The sequence below is a fragment of the Ylistrum balloti genome, unplaced genomic scaffold, assembly GCF_031769215.1.
Source record: "Ylistrum balloti isolate Yb309-2 unplaced genomic scaffold, AGI_CSIRO_Ybal_v1 Utg369624, whole genome shotgun sequence".
Classification (NCBI taxonomy): Eukaryota; Metazoa; Mollusca; class Bivalvia; order Pectinida; family Pectinidae; genus Ylistrum; species Ylistrum balloti.
In genome coordinates this window covers 923,077-950,831 of record NW_026781893.1, presented here as the reverse complement: position 1 = coordinate 950,831, position 27,755 = coordinate 923,077, and the positions used below count along the sequence as shown (strand labels likewise).

General features: G+C 34.0%; 1 protein-coding gene across 1 annotated transcript; it reads left to right on the top strand.

Moving 5' to 3' along the window:
- LOC132550391 (traB domain-containing protein-like) lies at nt 1–27,755 on the top strand. Its single transcript, XM_060214456.1, has 9 exons — nt 1–82; nt 10,525–10,671; nt 12,425–12,699; nt 14,308–14,448; nt 16,519–16,629; nt 16,885–17,030; nt 24,775–24,959; nt 25,799–25,904; nt 27,035–27,755. The coding sequence occupies exons 1-9, from the start codon at nt 49–51 to the stop codon at nt 27,159–27,161; spliced, it is 1,272 nt and encodes a 423-aa protein (XP_060070439.1). The 5' UTR covers nt 1–48; the 3' UTR covers nt 27,162–27,755.

Below are 27,755 nucleotides of genomic sequence, written 5' to 3'. Positions count from 1 at the left end.
CGTGTTGCGAGACCAGATTCTGCCAATTCTGCCAATTCAGTGATCGAGATGGATGGTGATATAATCGAGACGATGTCAAATGGTAAGTCATTTTTATTATTTTCTCAAATACAGACTTTCAGTTAATCTGTGAACAGTACTGATTGTTAGATATAACGTCAGCTGGTAGATATTGCATCATAATCAAGACCGAGAATTACGGCTGAAAATTGATTCTAGGATTCAGCCCTTTTCAAAGGGTGTGGCCATTCTGTCAAGATGTCCCAAAACTGAGTAGTTTCAGAAGAATGGCTCCTGAGCCTGATAGTATTTATTCTGTCAGTGAAATCACTGACTTTGAGCTACAGTGCTATTGGTAACAGGGGTCTGGAAAAATTTACTCGTCGGGATTTTTTATTTTTCAAGATTTTACATGTTGAACAGGACAAATACACTCACACCCTCTCACACATCCAAACACAGGTGCACATATAGTCATTGCGTGTCAAACAAGAACACTCCATTCAAAAGAATCATCAACATCATCATCAACATTCAAAAATGCATGTGATCATTATTATTATTATTATCACCATACATGATAATCCTCATATATCACAATCAATATTATTATGTTACACACTAAATAATGCATCATCATCATCATCATCATCATCATCATCATCATCATCATCATCATCATCATCATCATCATCATCATCATCATCATCATCCTCCTCAAAAACATGATAATCTTCCTCATCATCCATTTCAACATATATATCACAATCAATATTACTATCATGATTATTGTACATACTAAATAATGCATCATCATCATCATCCACATTCAACAATTCATCATCATCATCATCAAATCAAGATTCATACTTTCATAACCATTATGAAACCTTATGATTCATGAATATCACAGTAAACTTTTGTTTGAAATGCATCCATGCACACATGCATAAACACACACACAACCATAAATTGACATCAACATACAGAAATGAAGAAATGAAATAGAACTTTATTAGGGATAAGAAATTTTAAGAGAAAGAAATTGAAGAGAAGGAAGAAATAGTAAAGTGGATTGTTGGGTGAGATGGTAAAATAGGTTAGAGTAATCTTTTAATGTTTTTCTTTCTTTATATCTGATTACTCGGTATGGTCAAGGACTGTTATGTATATAATTATAAAAAATTATAAAAAAAAAAAAAGAAAAAAAGAAAAACTAGTAATGCAATGGGTAATAGATCAAAGTGTGTAGATCAAAACTGTATTAATTTTTCCCATTTTTTCCATTCATTCTCAAATTTACGTTTTACTTTATCATCCTTACCATTAGCTATATATTTTTGTATCATGTAATTATCTTTGATTGTATTAATTAGTGCATGCAAGTTTAGTGAACGGTGTAAGCATCTCATTTTATAGATATACTGTTTAATAATAATTATAATCTCATTGTCTACTCTGTTACTCGGAAGGAAGTTTTGATGTAGGAGACCAAAAATGAAAGTTTGCTTGTTTACTGAGAAAGGGATAAATAGAGCTTCTAACAAAATATCAAAATTTGCTATAAGTGTCACAGTCGCTATTGTCGTGTATGAAAATTGGTCCAATGAAAATGGGGGCTTCACCAGTCTCATGTTGAATAACCGTCTTCTGTTTATAACATGTCACCATCACGTGCATGTTGCACAGGTTGAAAGTTTTATCAACACCCAACAAGCTCTGTCCTGAACAACACAATGTCTTTATGTCGTCAAGTTGTTCGTCTGTATACAGTATTATACAAGGAGGTTTTCCTTGGTCCTTTATAATCGACTTCACGATAGAAGTTTTGTCTAACAGCAGAAAGTCAAGTTCGTTGATATGGTCAACTATATTTTGTCGTTTAGTTGTTCGTCCGGTTGTCATTTTCATGTGTGTACAATTGTCATGGTACTTTTTGTCACGAACTTGGCATTTACTAGTTGGCCCTGATAACTCCTCCACTTGGCTGATAGCTTGGTGTATACTTGTTGTGGTTTGTTGGATTTTAGCATATCGGACATTTCCTGCATAACAATGTTTGGGGTCCTGACATATTCATTGGGAGTTTTGGAATTTCTGTGGACGGACCTGGAAAATGCCCTAAATACTCAACAACAGCAATTTGGTCGCCACAACCTATACCCAACCATGACACCTGCTTTTTATATTTTTGATCATTTTTCAGTGAGGTGTAGTACCTGCACAATTCTATTAGGCTACTCTCATCAGGCTGGGGTTCAAATGGCTTGAACACTTTTTTACCTTTCTCTCTCCTCTCACAACACCCTTTTTGTGACAGATACTCTTCAGGTCACCCAACTCATCCCTTAAATAGTATGTTTTTGGCGAAGCACCAGCTGAGCCATTCCATATGCCACAATCATCCGAGAAGGAACTCCTTTTACCTTTGGCTCTTTGATTCAAATTTTCATGATTTTTTTAACAAAGTTGACATTGTTCTTCAGTCCTTGAGGTATCGAATCTAGAGACTCTGTGAATGTCTCAGTTCGCAACAAGTTCATCAAATTGAACACATTTAGAAACGAAGTGTTCAGAGTTCCCTTTGCCATATTGTGAACTGTGGATTCAGTAGCAGGAGCATCTTCCACTCTTTCACGTTGATCATCCTCAACATTCACATTCTCATCCACTAGAGCGTTGTCACAGGAACCACCACTGGAATCTACAACATCACCCATACCCTTACTAGAATCTTCACCAATACAAGTTTCACTCTCACCGACATCACTATCACATACGTCTCATTTGCAGTCATCACATTCAGCGGACATACTTGAATCGCCATTCTCACATCCATTACAATCCAAGATCAAATTTCTATCATTCACATCAGTGTCAGGCCTGTCGCACACAACTACTGGCTGTGCACGATCACACTCCAAGAGGGGTACAAAGTGATTTGGGACAAAATCTTGTGTCACAATCATCTGGGTCCACATCAATGTTACTACTGGAAGTGCAGATTTATTCACATCCCTGCCAACAACTTTTCCCGTGTATGGTTAAGATACAAACTCTGCAAGGAGTTGGGGTGGATAGTATGACCGGATTGGTTGTTTAATTGCAGCACTGAATGCATATACATGCATCATGTCACTATATGCACCAAACGTTGAACAGTCCCTCACAAGATTGTCGTAATCGTTGACAACAATTCTATAAACTTCTTTTGAGAAGTGTCGTAGAACTGTCTGTTCTTCATTATTTCAATGGTCGTCAACAGAAGTAATAGGCTATGGTTTGACTCTGTACCAGTTAGTCCAGTGGATACCGCTCGGTACATGCAGTTACCGTCACCAACTGTTTTCACTGGATACACGCTTTGTAGAAGGTACGGGTGGTGTCTAAGTAGAATATGCCGGGATGGGTTGTCTATAGGCAACTGTTGTTCACTTGTTGTAGTTTTTGGGGATTGCTCCTCGGATGTTGCCGCTGCTTTCTGCACTCTGTGCGATGATGAAAGTGCACCTTGCAACCTAAAAATTCCAGTAAAATTTAGGTATTCATCCTTCCACACACATATACACTCACCCACATACACACCCACAGAGAGAGAGAGATCTGGGTTAGAGATGTATGACAGCACAGCAAAAAAAAAAAATGGAAAATGAAAAATACTTCAGGCTCAAGTTGATGATTAATGAATAAAAAAGTCAATATCTCATTCCATTAACACGTTTATGTAATTATAGTTGGACCTCTGTAAACCCCAATAACTTTAACCATTTTCTCCAATCATTATCAAAACACAATTTTGCCTGCGCTTCTGTACTATTGGGTATATATTTCTGAAAGGTATGAAATTCTTTCAAAAAGTCGATTAGGGCATTTAGACTTAACATTTTGTGTTGACATCCGGTTCTATATATATAAAATTTGATGATAATTAAGATCTCATGGTGTCTGTTTCTAGTATTATGATGTTTATTATCCACAGAGAAACCAAAAATCAAACTTAATTCATTGAATGAGAAGTGCATCTAGCATAAACTCAAAACTTTCTAAAAAATTTTGTACTTCATGACATTCCCACATGATATGAACAACTGCCTCTCTTTCCAAGTTACAAAACGAATAGTGTAGATTATTTAATAATCCCACTTCACACATAAATGAATTAGTAGTAAATATATATAAATGCAAATTTCTGTACATAAACCATTGCAGTTTGGTATTCTTAGATGTTCTAAAACAGTTTAAATAGATATTTTCCCAATTCAGGTTATTAAGTTCTAACAATTCTTCCCATTTTTTTCTACCTGTGAGTGTATACAGTTTTAGTACCTTTCTTGTTTCTTAAGAAATACTTAATATTATTAGGAATGGATGGAAGAGATAATGAGCCAACATGGAAATCATTTTTGGCTAAATATGATATTGGCAAAAGTTTGTAATGTTATAGGTTTGACTAAATTCTTGAGATGTATAAAAAGTGCCAGAATCTTTTACCATGTCATTCACTATAGTCATCCCTCTGTTAAACCATGCTTGATAGAATATAACTTTTTAGCCCACCATCATCAATTCGTGGGGTATTCAAATCGCCCTGCGTCCATGGTCCGTCCGTAAACAATTCTTGTTACTGCTATTTCTGGGAAAATACTGGATGGATCTTTCTTAAATTTCATATGCAGGTTCCCCTTGGTCCCTAGTTATGCCTTGTACCTTTTGTGAACTGATTCAAATTCAAGATGGCCGACAGACGGCCATCTTTTATTTCGAAAGTAAAAGTTTGTTACCGCTATTTCTGGGAAAGTACTGGATGGATCTTTGTCAAATTTCATATGCAGGTTCCCCTTGGTCTCTAGTTGTGCATTGTACCTATTTTGGATTGATTTGAATTCAAGATGGCCGACAGGTGGCCATCGTTTATTTTGAAAGTAAAAGTTTGTTACCGCTATCATCTAGTAACAATTGAAGTCCATAAAAGGGGATAGCGGGACAGAATCGGTCAAGATGAGATAAATAGAAGCTAGATTCTGGTGATAGGGGAGAAGGGGTTTCGGACACCTGACTGCACGGTCAGAGACAGCCTTAGGGGAGCCCACCAGATGGACAGTTCTGATACGAGACACAATGTGAAGTACTCGTGTATGAACTCTGTATGTTGATTTGATGTTATTTTTGTAACATTATTATTATTCAACATTTAATAAACATGGCTATTACAAACAAGTATGTGTGTTTACACCTACTGTGTTACAAGCAGTGGACTGCTATCTACTAGATAGTTGTTTACACAACCACAGATTGACAGGGACATTACTGCTAACAAAGAGAGTATGTATTCTATTTATGTATCTACATAGTAAAGTATTTGAAGGATAAATGTGTTAAGCGGTGTGTCGTCCATCAGACAAGTACTTTTTTCCAATGATAATGTTACAACTTAAATTTCAATAAAAATGTGAAGAAAATTTTTAACAAAGAAACATGTTTACAGTACTTCGAAAACAAAATATTCCAGTCTGCACTCTAACTTTTGATAACACTGGAACTCCCATGACATCAAATAAAGCAAACACTACGGCTAGGCCAAAGTCGAGCACAATGTCTGACGCAAAGCAGCCATCACTGCATAATGTTTTCCCTAAAACTTCAAATAAAAATAGAAAAAAAGTCACATGCCACATCCTTGGTACGACGAATTACGACAGCCATTAACCAAAAAGACAACAGAATTACCGAAAAGACACAGAAAAGACAGTTATTATCAATATTACACTAGTTTTTCGGGTGTTGAATGGAACTAAAACCATTCCAATCTCAATTCAAGTCATAATTTATTTAGTCTTTGTCGTCTTCAATGACCTATTAGACGCTATTTATTATTCCGTAATTCTCTCTTACCGCCATGGCTGACGTGCGTGATTGACAGCTCTAGGCTCCGCCTACATTTTGCTGATATTTTCATTCAACCAATCAGGGTTGATTATTTTGTTTATTACCGATGGAGTGATCATTTTATGAAAACTGGTTTCTTATTACCGTCCTTTGTTTTCTGCTTTTTGAGAGTATTTTTTCAATTATGACACTTGTCAGTTTGTTAATTCATGACAATGGTTGCATTGTTTCTTGTGTATTTTCTAGATTGTTGCAATGACATTTCGTCTATGATCAAATTGATGACGTTCAAGGTCACAGGGGCCAAATATGTTAAAATCTTTAAATGACTTCTCCTCAATAACCAAAAGGCTCAGATTGCTGATATTGTGCCTGTGGCATGCTGGGATGAAGGGCTATCAAGTTTGTTCAAATGAATGACCTTGAACAACTTTCAAGGTCAGAGGGGTCAAATATGTTAAAATCTTTAAATAACTTCTTCTCAAATACTAGAAGCCCTAGGGGGCTAATACTTGGCCCATAGCATGCTGGCATGGAGCCCTACAAAGTTTTTTCAAATGAATGACCTTGGCCCACTTTCAAGGTCACAGGGGTCAAATATGTTGAAATATACAAAGGACTTCATCTCAATAAGCAAAAGTCTATGAGTGCCGATATTGGGTCTGTAGCATGCTGGGAGGAAAGGCTACCAAGTTTATTCAAATGAATGACCTCGACCCACTTTCAAGGTCACAGGGGTCAAATATGTTAAAATATACAAACGACTTCTTCTCAGCAAGCAAAAGTCCATGAGTGCTGATATTGGGCCTGTAAGATGCTTGGAGGAGAGGCTACCAAGTTTGTTCAAATGAATGACCTCAACCCACTTTCTAGGTTTGGCTTGCTTTTTGTCAGATGACCGTTAAGGCCCATGGGCCTCTTGTTTATAATTTATTTATTTTTACTTATTTTCTCCATACATGATATTTGATAAAAACATAATGTAATTGGGGACAGGAAGCTTCACTTCACCACAGCCATGATAATGTGAAACATTTAAATTTTTCACAGATCAATTTTAGTTTACCTCCATTCATACCTGTATTAGGGAAACATGCCTTATAAATCCCAAAATCTAGAATTTTATGATATTGGCTGCTGTTCCTGACCTAATGAACTCTACTTTTCACTGTTGAATATTATTACCATTCAATTTACCAAAAGTGTGAATTTCATAGCCCAATGGTCTCACATTTCCCCGTGTGGAGGGGGTGAAGTTAAATATACTTTATATAGAAAAACTTCCATTGGAAATATTTCAAACTTGATTGATCCTGGCTAACATCCAGGGGCTAATATTCATATCATTGTAATGGACAACAATTCATATTATAATAACAGACAATAATTCATATTATAATAACAGACAATAATTCATATTATTGTAATGGACAGTAATGTTTCAGGTAAATGCAACTACAAACAAAATACTGTTTACTATTACTGTTAAAACATTATGATATAACACATCACAAGATCACACATAACCATGTAATTGTAATGTAATATGATATACTTATAATGTCCTACACTATAGATACTGACTAATATATAATGACTAATATGATAATATTTTAGCATTTTGATTGAATAACTTATCGGTAATTGTCTAAGATCTCAGTGATCTTGTATGTCAACATTGTATAACGTATTAGAGCAGCTCAGCATATTATCTTGATGTAATGTGTTATCTAACAATCACTTACATATACATTGGTCCCTCTAGAAATGGTGATAGTAATAGAAACAATGACATATTGAGAAACATGAAAACATATACAAACATTATGGTGCTGACTGTTGGATACATAGCTATGCTGCGTCATTATGATGTTTTGTTACTCAGTAAAGAAATTTCCCTAGTTTACTCAATTCAGTTTCCAAGGTACATTTTGAACACTAATTAATTGTATTAATTTGAATACACTTGGTCTTCTATAATGATATGACTTAATGAATCCCAGAGCACCAACTCCTGAAGTCAGGTAAGGGTACCCAATTCTTGAAACCATGAAAGCCAGGTACCTGACTTCAGGAACTGGTTATTCTTTTTTATCTATAAATTGTAAATAATTTTTTCAGCTATAACATTTGGTAAATTAAGCATTCTGATATACTAAATGACTATCACAATAAAATTGCAATATTAATTTTACTATCGCGACACTATCATGATATCACTTATCGACTATAAATGTTTACAAAACAATAAACCTATATATAGACTGTCCAAAGAAAGTAACCAAAGGCTTGCATAGTTGATAAACATATTTATCACATAACCGACCCGTTTTCCCATGTCATACGCCCATGTCATAATAATGGTAATACACATGTGTAATAAAGGTTTGGGGTCTGCTGATTGGTCAAAACCGTGTGAATGTATTCATACACCCGCACGCGTACTACTTTTATTTACTACGACAACAAACTGTAGTAGAATATGGCTGACCAGATCAACATTGGCGACAGTTTTTATTGATAAGAAGGGGACTGGTGTGGTGAAGGAGATAATCCCACGGGGTTTGCTGTATTTTATAATGTTGAATTGTGTGGGATTGGCTTTCAAACTGAGTTTGAGCGTGATCATATTGAAAAGGTGGTAGATCCCTCCCAACAGCAGACGACCGCTCCGGATGGCGGTCCTGTTGCCCCTGAACCAAGTCGTTTCGTTTCAGTCAGAGAAGATGAGGTGGGGAATTTCATACAGGATCAATCAAACAAGAATACGTTGAGCAAAACTTTGTATGACATGAAACTTTTGTATAACTGGAGCAGTTAGGCCGAACCTGATGACCCGTGATGACGAGGCGAGGTGACGTCATGTTACCAATATCAAGAGAATTTCCAGGAGTTTTTTTTTTTGTGATTTTTAAAAGTTATTTTGGCATTAAACAGAATTTAAATGCTTTAATTTGTCGATATCATTTTGGAACATAACAATCTCTTATTCAATCATTGAAAAAAGGTACTATTTGCAACACTGATGGATAAAACTATGATTGCTGTGCTTTGGTTTTGACCTATATAGAAACAGCTGATTGCATAGTAGAAGTAAATCATAATTTTCTGGCGATTTTTTCATTTTAATTGGTTATGTGATAAATAGAATCTTACACTCGTGTCAATGTATTATCGGCTCGTGGCATATCAAATTATTGAACTCGTTTAATAAATTCCATAATACATTCACACTCATGTAAGATCCTCTATATGTAAGCAGATAGTGTTTTTTATCTAGCTAACTGCAGTAAATGTTGGCTTCGACTGAGTATGAATGTCGTCAATGGTGTTTTTTATTTGAAAAAAATGTTTGATGCAGCTAAAAAAACACCAGGCATTACTTAACATTTGGTCCGATGTGACCAATATTTTACCACATATGTCCAGCAGTCCGACAAAGTTTGGCAAACACTGGACAGACAGCCATCTTGAATTTTGACTGTAATAATTTGCTATTACTATTTTTGAAGAAGTACTTGATTGGTCATTCTCAAATTTCATAAAAATTAAGGATCCTTTGGTTTATATTTATATTTGTTTGATTTTGGGACTGATGAGGAAAACTTGTTGAATCTTTTTCAAATTTAATCGGTACGTAGGTTCCCCTTGGTCCCTTAATGTCCATTGTTCCATTTTTGTACTGATCCAGCAATCAACATGGCAAGCAGGAGGCCATTGTTGGACTTTGGCATTAACAGTTTGTCATCACAATTTTCGGAGAGGTACTAGATGGATCAATCATTCTCAAATATAATATGGAGGGATCTTCATATGATATGACTAATAATTTCAGAAGTCAAATACTTGTATATACGGGTATTCTCAATTGCGTTATTGTTAGAATGAAATCAGCGGTGGCATGCAAGTTAAAGCTTTAGTGGTCTTTCATTCAAAGTACTCTTGAAAAGTTTACTGAAAGGTTTAACAACAGTGATATACACCCATAGTATTTCGGGTTTGGAGGTGAACCCTTATTTTCATAAATAGGCCTATGGGAGCTTCTGGCGGGGTGTTTCCTGGTATTAAACATCATCAAACAACATGAAGATCAATCATTTAAAAAGGTTAATATCTTATATATTTGTTGATGATGTGATCAGCAAATCAAGCTTTCTTTTTCAGTAGATCAATATGTGTTCATTTATATTAGATACATTTCTTAGAACTCTGGGTCCCCTGTGCCCTTTTGATTTTGGGACTGTTAAGTGAACAAAAACTGACAGGTGACCTTTTCTGTGTGACAGGTGACCTTTTCTGTGTGACAGGTGACCTTTTCTGTGTGACAGTTGAAGATTATGATTGCAATTTCTTGAGAGGAATTCTCAAATTTTATATCTTTAACAAGGGAAAAGAGGAAAGAAGAGAAACAAATGAAAAAGATTTAACTATTAAAGAACAAATGAATATCAAACAATGGTGGATGTTAAGATTTCCTCCGGGATGTTTATAAATATGGTTTGACTGACTCCCTGGGGGCAGAGTAGGGCCCAATAGGGGAATGATAAGAACATTTTAATTTCCTTTAGTTTGGATGAAACATTTTCACAATAAGGATATAGTAAAACTTTAATTCACTTTTATCATGTGTTACTACAGGGGCACACGGACCTGCTGCACATGGAGATGCAAGCTCTAAGCCTTCAAAGGAAAAGGACAAAACAGAAGCCTCTGATGCTGAGGTTTCAAGAAAGATTTTAAAACAGGAGCCAGCTTTTATGGATAGCGAGGCTTCAGAGTTTGAAGGTCAGATTTATTTTTTCTTATAGATTGTTTTATTTGGTTTAGAAAAGTTTTATTTTAGACTGTTCAGCATATAGATGTTAAATAAATGTTCATATGAAATGGGTATTAGAAATTTTTGCAGCTTCTTCTCAAAAATACAAAACAAAAAAAGCTGTTACTGTTAAGTGTCCTATTGCTTATTTTCAAGTAACTGTTTTTAGCCCACATGATGGGTTTTTCAAATCACTCTGCATCAGTGGTCCATGGTCTGTGGTCTGTCTGCCCATAAACAATTTTTGTTATTGCTATTTCTTGAGAAGTACTGGATGGATCTTTCTCAGATTGCATCTGTAGGTTCATCTTGGTCCCTTGTTGTGCCCATTTGATTTTGGGACGGATAAAAACAAACAAAATGGCAGACAGGCAGCTAACTTGGATTTTTTTTATATGCTCGTAGAAAGACGGGACGTATTATGTTTTCACGAGGGTGGCAGGTGGGTGGGCTGGCGGGCTGGCAGCTGCAAATAGATTTCCGTTTGATAACTTGTATATTTTTTTACAGATTAATTTGAAATTTCACATGAAGCTTTATTACCATAAAAGCCAGGTCAAGTTCGATAACCAAAATTGTTCGCACATTATTTACAGAGTTATGGCCCTTGGTACATTTGCAAAATAGGTTTCCCCTCAATAACTTGAGTTTCAAATAAATTTGTTATCTCTATTTCTTGGAAAAGTAAGAGATGTATCTTTCTCAGATTTCATATGTAGGTTCCCTTTGGTTCATAGTTGTGCCCATTGGATTTTTGGTCTGATAAAAAAAAAAAAAATGGTTGAAAGACTGCCATCTTGGAGTTAGACTTTGCAAGTTGTTATCAATATATCTTGAGAGCTATAGCAAAGATCTTTCTCAAATTTCATGTATAGGTTCATTTAGGTCCCTTGTGCCTGTTTTGGTTTGGGGCTGACCGGAAAAACAAAATGGCTTACACGCAGTCATCTTGGATTTTGCCTAGTAAAGATTGTTATTGTTATTTCTTAAGAAATACTGAGTGAATATCTTTCAGATTTCATATGTATATTCCCTTTGGTCTCTCCGTTTGCTTTTTGATTTTGAGGCTGATCTGAAAGAAACAAAATGGCTTCCTTAATGCCATTTTGGATTTGGCAGGTAAAGATTGTCATTGCTATTTCTGCAAAGAAATGTTCAAATGTCTTACCATTAAGAGCAAAAACAGAGAAGAGAAAAGAAGGGAAAGATGCATCTTTCAAAGAGCATATAAAGATCAAACAATGGTGGGTTAGTTGATTGTTAAGGCCTATAGACATCTTTGGTGTCCTGGTGACACTCATCAGCCTTTGTACCACATCCATAGATCCAAAGCCAAATATGATAGATATGCAACGACTTTGCACTAAATTTAAACACATCTGTTGATGTAAGGAGCATGTGATTCACTGGATACAATTGTAATAGTATTATGTACATATATGTTGTTCAAAGTCTTACTAGTCTTAAATTAAATCAAAATGTTTTAATTTAATTTATTATATATTTGTTTTGTTAAGAAAGTTATGATTAATTCATGAGGATAATGTTGATTTCCTGATCATATAGTGTTTGTTTTGTATATTAACCATTTTGAAATTTGCTTCATCTTCAGTTAATAATGCTCTGAAAAACTAATTCCCAATCAATCTGTGTTACGTCAATGAAATCTAGCTTTGTAAAATATAGGGCTCTCATTTGTGAAATTTTGGTTGAGATCATTAGATGGTGAGGATGAGGAGGATGATTCTGAGGAAGATGATACTGAGGAGGATGATTCTGAGGAAGATGATACTGAGGAAGATTATACAGGAAATGACGATGACGAAGATACAATAGAAATAGAGAACAATGATGAGGTGGAAGTCCAAAGAGCTAGTAGGGACCCTAACCCTGAACTTCCCAATACAGTCACGGTTCTCGCTAACAATTCTGAGATGAGGGTCTTTCTTGTAGGTACTGCTCACTTCAGCAAGGAGAGCCGGGAAGATGTTGCAGAGGTAAGTATCACAATCAGAAATATGTTACCTATTTGGAATAGATAACCAGATTTGTCTATGGTAGAACTTGTGGATTGGTGATCTAAAGCCCAAGGGGGACAATTCCTCAAAGAAGAAAACTATATATATGCCCTATTTGAAAGTATATTGGTTCTGCAACAAAGTTAGGGGGTGCATACTGGAATCAGCTTGTCCATCTCTCTGTCCATAGAAAAATTTTGTCCAGACAGCTCCTCCTAAACCTGTTAACCAATTCCATTAAACTTCTGGAAATATTAGGGACCCTGTGTACAGGGGTCTGGAAAAATATTTTAAACCACTAGGCACAGGACTGGTGAGATGAAAAATTTACTCGTCGGGATTGGACACTAACTCGTCCAAATTCAGCTATGAAATGGCGACTTAATCAGCGAGGATGTGGCATGTGACATTTTTTCTATTTTTATCTGAAGTTTTAGGGAAAAAATTATGCAGTGATGGCTGCTTTGCATCAGCCATTGTTTTGACTTAGCCAACTGACTAGGTGCTGCTAAATACAGACCGGTACATGTTGGTACCGCCTGAGAGCACCTGACATCAGTATGACCGTTGGAAAATGACTAAGGTATTCATAATGCTATATTTGACATCATGGGAGTTCAGGTGTAATCAAAAGTTAGAGTGCAGACTGGAATATTTTGTTTTCGAAGTACCGTAAACATGTCTCCTTGTTTTAAATTTTCTTTACATTTTTATTGAAAATTAAGTTGTAACATTAATATCATTGGAAAAAAGGTACTCGTCTGACGGACGACTGACAAAGATAAATCTGGTTGTCCGAGATAATTTTCGTTTGTCCATTGAGATGTCTGATTGTGCTAAAAACTGATATATAAAGGTTATGAGGGCAGGCAATTACTAAATTACCATTTTCAAAAACAGCTGATGTTATTTGGTGGCTATCGTAACCACTTAAAACTCTGTAATTAGATGGATCTTTTGCAGACTTACCCAAATATTGTGGACTGATTTTAATGAAACTACACTGGGATTTTAGTGTGTGCAAATGTGTATGCAAGTTATTTTTAGCAAAAATCTGGGTTGCCATGCTATCCAGGTCATTTTGTACAGGTTTTCATTTATAGTGCCATTATTCTAGCCCTTTCTCTTTCATTGAATTTTTAGACTTGATCAAAGCAGCATCTAATTATAACATATAATTTGGCATGTTAGGTGTTACAAAACCATTGACATGGAAAGGCATAGAAGGTTTCTAATTGGTCAAAATTGAGATATTAGTTGACTAAGTTGAAAATTGGTATTAAAAGGTTTAGTGGAATGACAAATACAATGGTACTGTTAAAAAAAACCGGTTGCCATTTGATTGCCATGGTGACCAAAAGAAGGCCTGTTGAAAGAATCTTCTGAGGTCAACCTCTCATAAACTGTAGACACAGTTTCATGTAGTTTTTAAAAATAGGTAACATTTCTTGGGGAGTAAATATCCCTTGGTTAAGGTATGGAAAGGATTGATATAGCAGTATTAGTTGTATGCCATTGTAAGGAGTATTCAAGAGTTGGCAATACAGGCCAACTGTGACTAAAACACATATGCTTTATCCATGGCAGACTATAAGGAAGACCCAGCCGGACATCGTAATTCTTGAGCTGTGTGAAAGCAGGACAAACATGCTACATTTTGATGAGAAATTTTTGTTGGAGGAGACAAAGAACTTCAACTTACAGAAAATCAAACAGACCATCAATAAGGTACAGCATCAGGCATTGCTAATGATGTTATTTAGTGTTTACTGTCAAATCATCTGTTTTCACCGCAGGATTTTATAAGTCTTGAACTGTCATTCATGTGAATTTAATCGATCATACCTTTTAATATGAGTCACAACAATATCTTTCGGACTTAAGCCATTCCTTTGAAGGCTTAGTGGAAGTTTACAATAGCTGTTTGCATCCTTGGATCGATGGGTCATAGGGTTATAGGTCAAATTCTAGAATGACCCCTATCCTTGTTTATTATATGAATGGCTTCATGTAACTAACAAGAAGAAACAATATATAACTATAAGAATTTGGTCAGCATGCAGGGGTCTTCGTAAATATTTAACAGTATAGACACATCAATGGAGGGATTGTCAACTAAGTTGTACATAACGTCAGACCCTATGTCTGTGTGTCGGCCATCTATGAGGACACCCAAGCCAAACAAGTTTGATATTTGCTATTTTATTTTTTTTTTGAAATACACCAGTAAATTAAAGGATTATCTGCATAATTCATTTGCAAACTTTATTAAGTGTTTCTCTGATGATCCTTGATGGTGTGAATGAATTGACACACAAAAAACATGAAAACTCATCACTGCAGGCTGCTTGCTAGCTTGTTTTTCTGTAGTTTTCATAATGAAAAATAGTGCAATGTATTTGTGTGTCAGATATTAGGATTTTTATAAAAAGTGTTTAAAAAAAAACATCTGAACAAATAATCATAATCTTTTCCTCTTGGCTGGGAATATCTGATGATGGTCCAGATCATAAATCCAGTAAGTTATGAAAACTCCTGTAGTATATCACAACAGACTGACTACATATAACATTTTGGGATCCTCATGTTTTGATATGGTTTCAATGAATTATGTTGATTTTGATCAATTATATTTCATAAAAAGATATAATTCTGGTACATGCTTGGTTAAAAATGGAAAGCTTCATAATTTCTATGTCAGATTTTAAAAAGGTAAGACAGAACAGGAAAAAAATAGATATGAAGGTTTACATGCTGAAATGATACCACTTCGATACATTTGGATGACTGAAGGAACATGGCTTCTATATGATATTTTGAACAAACAAAAAAATTACAAATTCTGTTTTTTTATTTTGGTATTTGTTTAAAAATTGAAAGATTGAGAGATTTATAAAACATCGTTCATATTAGATGTTGTACAATATCAGACAATTTACCTCAGAAATGAGAAGAAATGGATTTAATCATCAGATGATAATTTTGAGGCCATGATTGATATTGGTTATTTGAGTTCCACAATTCTTCATATCAATTTAAATGAAATGCTTTTTGATTACGTTTTAGATGAAAACAAAAGCACAAAATGCTCAAGGTGTGATCCCATGTCAATTTACTTACATCTTATTTGATAACATTCACCACTGCATCATGAATACAGCGTCTTTGATAAACATCGCACGTATAGCACTTTTTCACAACTTGTCAGACATGTGTTCAATTTTATGACATCACAGAAAACTTACAGGAGTTAGCATTATGATGTCTTATCACTGTCACAGAGTACAATTTGATATTTAATGAAATATCATGCGATTGGATGTAGACCAATCAGCATCTGTTAAAAAATTGAAAATTGAATGTAAACAATATATTTTACAAGAGTATCACATGTTCACCAGAATTAGATGAATGAAATACATCACGTGATAAATGAGATAGTAAAATATTGTGCATAAAAACATGACAATTTAATGTTCAGCAATCGTCCGTTGGTGATACTATACAAATCTCAGTCAAACATGAAGTTACAAAATGGTGTCCACAATGAATGAACACTTCGTCATTGGTCACCTATCTATGGTACATTCATCATAAAAACCTTTTGGCATGATCATACAAGGAAGGACAATAGACCATATATCACTTATTGATCAGCAAGGTTAGAGAGTATTACAACAGCATATCAGACCATCACAATAACCTTCACTCAAGACATGTAGTATCAACCTGATTCCTGATGTGATGTTGATGTCTTCTATTTTTCTGAGAAATGAATGATGTATTTTCTGGTTACAGATGGGATTCATTCAGGGCATAGCATTTATTCTGGCTCTCAGGATATCAGCACACATTGCCAGAGAGCTGGGTATGGCATCAGGATTAGAATTTCATGAGGCCATGAAAGAGGTCTGTTGACATTTTATATGTGTTACAACAAATACCATTTGAAAGATAGCTGTATTTTGTGAAAATCAAATTTCATTCCAACTTCAAACCATTCATTTACTTAAATTAATGCAAACATTGTTTCTGCTTTAACATGCATCATGTGAAGCATTTGACTAATTCATTACGACAAAATACAGAAGTTTCTTTTTCAGTTTTGTAATCAAACAGTCTAAATATTGATGTTATCTCACATATAGTTCTATTCAAATTCAGGCAAGAAGGTCACCAATCTGTAAAGTTGTTGCATCGGGAGATCGTCCCATTGAGATCACAATGAAACGTGTACTGGCTTATCTGTCTGTCTGGCAGAAATTCCAACTGGCTTTGCTACTGCTTTTTGGATTAAACATGAAAGTGAGGTAAGGACACATGCCGGTTGTCTGTAACATTATAAAATGGAGCTAACTCCAACTGTTTGTGATTGGTAAGACAAGCAGAACTTATGATTTTTAAGTCTAGTAAGCAATCTGATTACACATGACATTGTATCTACATTACAATATATACATTTAGTACTACAGTACCTGCTCAATATACAATAATTCAGCATTTATAATAACAACGTAGATTAGAGTCAATACTATATTTACATATATTTCTTCTCTAGTTCAACTTGGCCACTAATAGCCATTAATTGTAAGAATACATGTACCTTCTTAATAGAAAAGTTGAAGGACGGTTGTTGATGAACCCCTCCATCGCCGACCATTATTTGTTTACATTAGTGTTGTCATCTTGGTCTTTCAGACACTTAACAGGAAGTTAGGAAAATTTCAAGCATTATATTGATAGAGATCATTTTATCATTTGCTAATTCACAATTCACAAACTGACAGCTCATTAAAAGGTAAATAAAAGTAAGTTAAATTTTAGCAGTGCTTTTAATAATTATCTATGTTCTGAGAACGGTATTTGGGTTGCTTTGTGAATTCCGAGTTCGTTTTCCTTAGTTTTTTTCTTCTGGATGTTCAGGATGCTTGAAGTTGACTTCCGCTTCCGCTAATTAATGTCTGAAAGGCTGGCATCGCACACGTGTATGTGAACTGAATGACGTACGTTGCTTATAGTGCAGGTCCTTGAATAGTTTGATAGTTGTGTACAGGTGATAGTGTGCCAGTATTTCTATATTAATATTCAAATATGTCCCTATGTGTATGGTATGTGCTCTTCTCTCTGTCTATCTCTCCCCTACTCAGCTTCTTCGCTGGCAGATCCTACACCTCGGCTTTGTTTCTTTCTCATCTGTTTCTGGACTCCTTACTTCTCTACTTTACCTTTAAACTTACCACCAGATTCTTTTCTTCTGCAAAATTTTGTAGTCTGTGCATGGAGATGGTTAAAAGCTATTTTGTTGATTATAATTTAATACTATCGTAGAACGCATTAAGATAATATCAGCGAACTGTCAAGGTCTCCGAGATAAAGTTAAGCGTAAAGACGTTTTTTCATATTTTAGAAGTCAGAAAAATAATATATGTTGTCTTCAAGACACTCATTTCACTGAAGATATAGAAAATATTGCAAGGTCAGAATGGGGATTTAAATGTTATTTTAGCTCTTTTAGGTCAAACTGTAGAGGTGTTGCAATTTTAATAAACAATAATTTTAAGATTAAAATTCTACGTGAAAGGAAAGATAATGAAGGTAATTTCATTGCTTTAGATATATTGTTAGATGATTAAAAAGTAACTTTGATAACACTTTATGGTCCAAACTTAGACACACCTGGTTTCTATCAGCAAGTAGTAGATGTAGTAGCAGAATTTGACAATGAGTTTTGTATAGTATGTGGTGATTTTAATTTAGTATTAAACCCAGATCTTGACTATGATAAATCATATAAGCAAATAAATCACCCTAAGGCGAGGGATAGAGTTATAGAAATAATAAATGAATTGAATTTAGTAGATATATATAGAGAACAACACTTAGACTGTAAGAGATACACCTGGAGAAGATGTAATCCTATTAAACAAGCCCATTTAGACTTCTTTCTTGTTTCCGAAAATATGTTAGGTAATGTTCAGAAATCTGATATGGAATCTAGTTATAGGTCAGATCATTCTGCTCCGACTATTACAATAAAATTTACTGAATTTAAAAGGGGTAGAGGCCTCTGGAAATTTAATAACTCGTTACTACATGATGCAGACTATGTCGAAGTTATAAAGAATCTTATTTTAGATATTAAAAAACAATATACCGTTCTAGTGTATGATCCAAACTCTATTGATACTATTCCAGATAAAAAAATTGAACTTCAGATAAATGACCAATTATTTCTAGAGACATTACTTTTCGAAATAAGAGGCAAAACTATTTCATATTCTTCCTACAAAAAGAAGTGTCAGAATAAGAAAGAATCCATACTTATTGAGAATATACAAACACTAGAAAATTCCCAAAACATTGATTTTGATGAACTAGACAGGAAAAAGAAAGAACTAGAAAAGATCAGACAGTCCAAGATGAAAGGAAAGATTTTAAGGTCAAAGTCAAAATGGATTGAAGAAGGTGAGAAACCAACTTAATATTTTTTGAATCTTGAAAACTGAAATTTTACGTCCAAGATTATCCCAATGGTTGAAAAGAAAATGTAGAGGTTATAAGGAAGCAAGAAGACATTTTACATGAGATAAAATTATTTTATGAGCAACTTTATTCTAGCAACTGTAATATTGAAGATGTAGATCTAAATAACCTTTTGCTAAACTTTAATGTTCCAAAGTTAACAAATGTTGAATCATTATCTTTAGAGGGAAGTATTTCATACTTTGAAGCATCAGACACTTTAAAACAAATGAAAAATAATAAAAGTCCAGGATCTGATGGATATACAGTTGAATTTTTTAAGTTTTTCTGGAAATAATTAGGGAACTTTGTTGTAAGGTCTATAAATTATGCATATACACATGGGATATTATCTGTTACTCAGAGACGGGATAATTACATGTCTGCCAAAAGGGGATAAACCACGGCAGTTTTTGAAAAATTGGAGACCCATTTGTCTTTTAAATATTGTATACAAAATTGCATCGGGTACCATTGCTAATAGAGTTAAAACAGTTTTAGAAAAATTAATTAATACAGACCAGACAGGATTTATTTCGGGCAGATTTATAGGTGAAAACTTAAGATTAATATATGATATCATGCAATATGCAGAAGAAAGTAATATACCAGGGATGCTTCTAATTATTGATTTTGAAAAGGCATTTGATTCTGTTAGTTGGAGTTTTATTGATAAAGTTCTGAGTTATTTTAACTTTGGTCATGATATTAGAAGTTGGGTCAAAATATTTCATAACGAGTCCATGTCTGCAGTTAATCAAGGGGGCAATCTTTCATCTTTCTTCGAAATTAAGAGGGGCTGTTGTCAAGGGGACCCAATCGCCCCGTATATTTTCATACTATGTGCTGAGATACTGGCAATCAAACTTAGAAATAACAAAGGTATCAAAGGTATAAAGGTAGATAACTCTCCACTTTTGCTATCACAATATGCTGATGATACTACACTTATCTTAGATGGAACCAAAAAATCTTTAAAAGAATCTTTAGTTGAACTAGAAAAATTTGCAAAAATTTCAGGCCTGAAGATAAATAAAAGTAAGACACAAGTCATATGGATAGGGGACAATAAATATAGTGAGGAGAGATTTTTTCCTGAAATGAACTTGCAGTGGGGAAGATGTAAATTTGTTCTATTAGGTCTAGATTTTCAGGTTGATTTACATTTGATACCCAAATTAAACTATTACAAAAAGTTAGTGAAGCTGAAAGCAATATTAAAGAACTTGAGTAGAAGAATTTTAACACCAATAGGGAGAATACATGTCATCAAGTCTTTACTGATATCCCAGTTAAACCACTTGCTTATTTCATTACCAAATCCTGATGATAGTTTTATCTCAAAATTGAACTCAGAATTATATAGCTTCCTCTGGAAAAGTAAAGTGGACAAAATAAAAAGAGATATTGTAATTAAAAACTATATTGAGGGGGGTCTCAAAATGGTTCATCTAAAGTCTTTTATAACTTCATTGAAACTCACATGGGTTGGTAGCCTTTTCACTTCAGAAGGCAAATGGCAAATATTGTTTAACACTTATGTAGATAGGAATGTCCTGATAAACTGTGGTTTGGAATATTTAGCAACTGTACAACAGAGGTGTAAAAATTCATTCTGGAAAGACGTATTTCAGTCTTGGAGAACTTTAATTAGTAAGCAATGTATGTTAAATGAAACGGTTGATATGCTAAAAACACCTATTTGGTACAACGAACATCTTAAGATAGGTAACAAGACTATTTTTTATAGAGATTGGTTTTTGTAAAGGTGTTGTAATTATTAATGACTTGATAAAAGAACATGATTCTAACACTCTTTACTCCTATAATGAATTTTTGCAAAAATTCCAAATTAATACAGATTTCATATTATACCAAGGTGTTGTGTCTGTTATAAAAAAATATATGCCTCGTGATATCCGCAATGTAGTGATAAATTACCCATATATACCGAAAATCTTCGAAATTTTTTTTAAGCATAAAAGGGGTATGAAAGATTTTTATAACATACTCTGTAAAAATAGCTCTACAGCCACAGGGAATGAACTTTTTGAATTAAATGATGAAACCTGGAAATCAATATACATAAGTCCTTTTCAAGCTACTACAGACACAAAATTACTATGGCTGCAATACAGAATTAATCATAACATATTGACCACAAATTCACATCTATTTAAATTAGGCCTTGTTGACAACCCTTCTTGCCACTTCTGTAAAACTGAAAGAGAAACAATAGTTCATACATTATGGGATTGTACTGAAATCCAAAACTTCTTACAAAACTTTGAATTTCTACTAGATGCACTGTTCATCCCATTTGCATTTAATAAGGAAACCTTCATTTTTGGGCTTTTTAATCAAAATAGTTGTAGTAGCAAAGTAGATAATACTATCATTCTGTTAATGAAATACTATATATATAGATCAAGATGTTTGCAAACAACACTTTCTGTAACAGCAATGAAAAATCTAATTAAAGATACTTACTTTTCTCAGAGATATTCAGCGATAGGGAAGGGAGACACTTTTGTACATAAACTTAATAATGAGTGGAAAAAATGGGACAGACTACTTACATCTACATAACTTTGACATTTTCGTCTTGTCCGGAAAAAAGTTACATTGTATCACCTTTATCTTTGTTTTAGAAATCTTTTATTGTATGTTTATAGCTTAAACCATCTCCATGCTTCTGGTAATTTATTTCCACATTCTTTTCTTGCTCTCTTTTTCTCTCTTTCTCCTCCCTTTTCTTGCTTTTTTTTTTTTTTTTTTTTTAAGTTTTACTAGTATCTTCTTTCTTCTCTTTCTGATATAAGCAATGCACTAGTTTCCCCCCCCCTCCCCCTTAAATGAAATTACAAAATGTATACATGCTAAAGCTAAGTTTGATGAATGAGTGGTATAGTATGCAAGTTATACATGGTGATATCTGTTGTATATTATATTTATGCATTGTTTGAAAATTGGAAAAAAATAAAAAGTTACAAAAAAAAAAAAAAGTCTAGTAAGCAAATGAGGTTTCATATTGTCCTGAAAAGGCCATAAGTTTGTGAGTGGAACCCGAAAAGTCCCTAAATCTGATGGTCAGGCCCTAAAAGGCCCTAATTTCTGTTATATGAAGAAAAAGGACTTAAAAAGGCCTTAAATACTGTTAATAAAGTTGGTATTCATAACTATCGAACACCAATAAAAAGTGAATAAGTTTAAAATTTAAACTCATTTTTTTTTTCAAATTCTATTTATCAATGACAAAAGAAATTCAGGAAAAATGTTGTTCACTGGTCAATGGTTTTGCTATTAGAATATACAGAAGTTGCTATTGAAAGCTCCAGAGGTATTCTGTAACCATGACTTTCGAATGTAGTTTGCAAGAGGCAGTGCTATGTATTAATGTGACAACATGAGGCATTGTACATGCTACCCAAGTTGGGAATAGACTCGCTGCTGGATGATAAAATCTGAGGACAAATACTGTGCACAATGCAGGATATGCAATAAGCAGAAAAATCTCAGGAGAATTGGCAAATGTGCACTGAAATGGCACAAAAAAGCATTAAATGGAGAAGATGTCAGGTATTGTCAAATGCTCATTTTATGTGCCTCCACCCCACCTAGTGCTTGTACTGCTAACGCTGCTTCTCCAGGATGTCCTCTACCCAAAATAGGGAAATATTTTCGAAAATAATCCTGTTTAAAAGCTGAAATCTTGTGGACTATTCAAATGATGGTCTTGTATAACTTTTATAAATTGAACGAAATAGTAAGTGAACTTTTCGGAAGTATGTTTCCAGACAGCGTAATAGCACAAAGGTGTTTCAATGTTGTGAAAAGATAACATCTTATAAGACTGTGAATGGCATTGCTGTACACTTAAAAAGTCTGATTTTGACTTATGGCCAATTTGACTTATGGCTTATGAGATATGAAAGGCCATAAATAGCAAAGTACAGTCGAAACAGATGAACGTTCATGTTAGGATTTTGGGAGATGGAAAAGTCATTTTGTCTTACCTAGTATCAGTATTCTTGGAACATGGCACTGCTGAAAATTTGATAGAATGTTTCAAAATTGGAATCAAAGATCTTATGCCCAATTGATTTCCCAGCTACAATTCCTGTAATTCGATCAGAAAACTTTCAAAGTGGATGAATTTTACTTTGACTCAACCAAAGTCAGAGTGGATGAATTTTACAACCATCATTTCTTCAATCATGGCATCATCGTGATCATGGTAATTTAAATAATGATCATTGACTTATAAATATACTGTTGAGTAAACAGTGATAAAGATATTAATTTTTTAAAAGTTGGTACATTATACCACATTTGTGACAATATTAATGACTACAGATAGTTGAGTAGTGTTGATAGCATATGCATCTAGAGCCAAGATGGTAAATTACTAATGTGTACATGCAAGTATGTGTTGTGTAATAAACAAATGGCAACATATAATCTAAGAAAAATGATGCAATTTTTTATAATCTTTTTTTTTTGTATTGTATGTAAAATACATTTGATATGGTCTTTTTATTAGGTCATCTGACCCAAAGGGTCTATTTTCAAGGTCATAGGTGTCATATATATCAAACTATTCAAATGACTTCTTCTCAATAATGGAAAGATAAAGAGCACTGATATTTGGTCTGTAGCATGCTGAGATGAAGGGCTGCAAAATGTGTTTATATTATTGACCTTGACTATTTTTCATGGTCACATGTGTGAAATATGTCAAATCTTTAAAACAACTTCTTCAAAATAACCAGAAGGCTAAGGGTACTTGTAATGGGCCTGTGGCATGCTGGGATGAAGGGTTACCAATTTTGTTCATGTGATTGACTTTTCTCTTTTAAAAAGTCACAGGGGTCAAATGTGAGAAAATCTTCAAATGACTTCTCAATGATAAAACGGCTAAGGCTATTTATATTGGTTCTCTAATATATGTGGATGAAGGACTACATAATTTATTCAAATAACTGACCTTGACCTTTATTCAAAGTCTCTTGGGTCAAATGAGTTGAGATCTTAAAATATGTAAATGTCATTAATGTATATTAAGAATATGAGTTTGCAGGAAATGTTTTTATGAACCATCAATGACTTCGTTGTAAGTTGTTGAATAGTTGACTAATTTTTTTAGGCCTATGTGGCCTCTTGTAAATATCACTCTTTATAATCAAATGACTAGATAATTATATATAATTAGAATATCAAATTGATACAAAGGTTTTTTGAAAATAAATGAATACTAATGCTAACTATTAAGAAAAATCAGGCCCTAAATTTGATTTAAGCTTGATAGAGTCTCTAAATTTAGACATCAAATTTCTTAATGAACCCTGCAAGTATTCCATGTGGAAAAATTTTATAAGGATATTTGTGCTTTACATGGAAGTAAAGAAAGAATAAAATTTATTGTAATGTAAATGAAATAATTCTTAAATGCTGTTGGTAGAATGTATTTAGAGCTGGGAACAACCTCAGGCAGTTACATTCATATAATATAGTTATATGTGTTTGTTACAGTAAAGAGGACATAGAGAAATATAAAAACCGTGACTTGCTGCAACAGGTGCTGCAAGACATGTCTGCAAAAATCCCTGCCCTTGTCAGAGTAGTGGTAGAAGAAAGGGACACTTGTCTTGCATATAGTCTCAAGAATGGGGCTACCTTGTTCAAAAGACAAATGCGGGCAAATGGATCAGAAACAGGTATATAATCCTAACATTAGATAGATAAACACGGTACACACAGAAATACAGGTTTACTATCCTAACTTTAGATAAACATGTTACAGACAGAATTACAGGTCAACTATCTTAACTTTAGATATATAAACACATTACAGACAGAAATACAGGTTTACTATCTTAACTTTAGATAAACACATTACAGACAGAAATACAGGTTTACTGTCTTAACTTTAGATAAACACATTACAGACAGAAATACAGGTTTACTATCCTAACTTTAGATAGATAAAAAAGTTGCCGACAGAAATACAGGTTTACTATCCTCACTTTAGATAGATAAACATGGTACAGACAGAAATACAGGTTTACTATCCTAACTTTAGATATATAAACACGTTATAGACAGAAATACATGTTTACTATCCTAACTTTAGATAAACACGTTACAGACAGAAATACATGTTTACTATCCTAACTTTAGATGGATAAACATGTTACAGACAGCAATACAGGTTTACTATCCTAACTTTAGATATATATACACGTTATAGACAGAAATACAGGTTTACTGTCCTAATTTTAGATAGATAAAAAAGTTGCAGACAGAAATACAGGTTTACTATCCTCACTTTAGATAGATAAACATGGTACAGACAGAAATACAGGTTTATTATCCTAACTTTAGATAAACACGTTACAGACAGAATTACAGGTTTATTATCCTAACTTTAGATAGATAAACATGATACAAAAATCTATGTGGACACCTGGGGCTCAGGGATTGCCTGACCTACATTCTTGAATTCTGTGTATTCAATGATTCAGCAAGGCATCATCAGTGATATTTTATGTTACAGATCCCGTGGACCCTGTGGTAGTGGTCGGTGTGGTTGGGATAGGACATGTGTCTGGTATCATAGCGAACTGGGAAGAGTATCGCTATGACATCAAGGAAATCTTATCGTAAGTCAAACATATTTTGATATAAACTACCATCTTAACTTGCCTCTCAGGTTTTAAGTCACTTTGAAACAAAATTATTGCAGTCACATATTATCGATTGTAGTCCATCCTTCATTAACCTTCTGTCCATAATATGTTGACATTATCAACTTCTTAATAACCCTTGAGCCCAGTTTAATGACATTTTTTACACAAAACTCCTACAACCAGATGTGAAATAGTATAGTGAATTACCTTGTCTTTTGGAAGATTTTAATGAAACTTGGTACCAAAAAAAACCACATTGTGTAGATGTGCATATTGCAAGGGAAATGCTGTCCAAATTTTTTACAGGGTGGCCCTGTGACTTAGATTTTTCTTTGGAAAATGCCTTGGCAGGGGGGAGGGTTGACATTGAAATTGGGTCAAACCATTGTAAAGATGTCATGTCATTAGTTATTCAAAGGATTATTGAACATTTTAGTATTCTCAACAAATTCATCAAGCAGCCACTGGTTATAGGTCCAAACTAGATCTTGCTTCACCAATCCATCCCTGTAGATGTATGTATATCTGTAAACTACTACACTGACCACTATGCAGTTGTGTTGGGAAGTTTAATCTATGGTAGATGTATCTTTCTTTTGTATGCAGAATAAATGTAATGTCTATTTTAGAAATAAATATTTGAAAAGCATTGCCACCAGCAAGGGCATCCCTGGCACACTGACACATCAAGTTTGTTATTTTTATCATAATATTTACAGGGAAATTTTTGAGGGCTGTTTTGAAAAAAATTGCAGTTTCCTCCTGAAAATTCTGGTACAAATTCACCTGTTTTCTTCACAAAATGAGGCAAAAATGTTCATTCCAAATCAGTGAAAAAAGGCTGTGACAAAGCATTATGTGAAAAGTATGTTTTGTTCAAAGAGATTAGAGGCTACAGATTCTTCATGGTGATTTATTGAAAGGTGAGCTGCAGAGTTTTAGGGTATGTAAATCAGCCTTTTGTAATATTAAACCTTGTACTTGATTTCAATATGACACACTGGGATACAACAAAAAACACCCAGTGTATGGAAGCAAAATTACATTGTATGAAAAAAAAAAAAGGGAAATTAAAATTGCAAACTGGCTCCATTTACTTCCAGCATACCAAATCAGCAGATGTCTTTACTCAGGAGGACGTTTGGCTGGGCATTTAAGATATCCCTAGCAGGAGCTGTGGGCATTGGATGTTATAAGTTGTCTCGACTTATAATTGATTCATTGCTCTAAGTCGGCATGAAGAAAAAATTTGATCTGGCTTGAGAAAAGGGCTCAGAAATTAATTGATATCATGCTAGACTGGATTTGAATATAAACCAGAATCCAACAATGTCTGTGCTTTTTAGTGTTTTTATACATTGTGTTATCTATAATTGTATTTATTTGCTGCAATAGAGCACTCAATAAGACATTGTGTAGAGTTTTGCTGATGCACTTCATTTTTTGTTGGCGTAGTTAATGCCATAATTCAATTAATAATGTAAGCAACTTCAAAAATGATTTGTTGCTAAGGTTGTTGCTCAATGAGTATAACTCTGAGAGTCCTGGTTAGATTTCAGATATTTGAATGCTGGAATGCTTTTCTTGATTTTAGCACTCAAAATTAAATTCTTCAGCTTATTTCTGGATGTTTGAAAAATAACTATTCATCTGAAAATTATAAAAATGTGAAAAACAGCAGCCCCCTCATTTTAATGAAATTGAAAACAAAAAATATCATTGAACATTTCTTTGTCCAAACATATAGTCTTGGGGAAAAAACATAAATTTTAGAGCATGGTAAAATAAAAGATTTTTATCGTTTTCTCAAAATTTCCTCTTTCA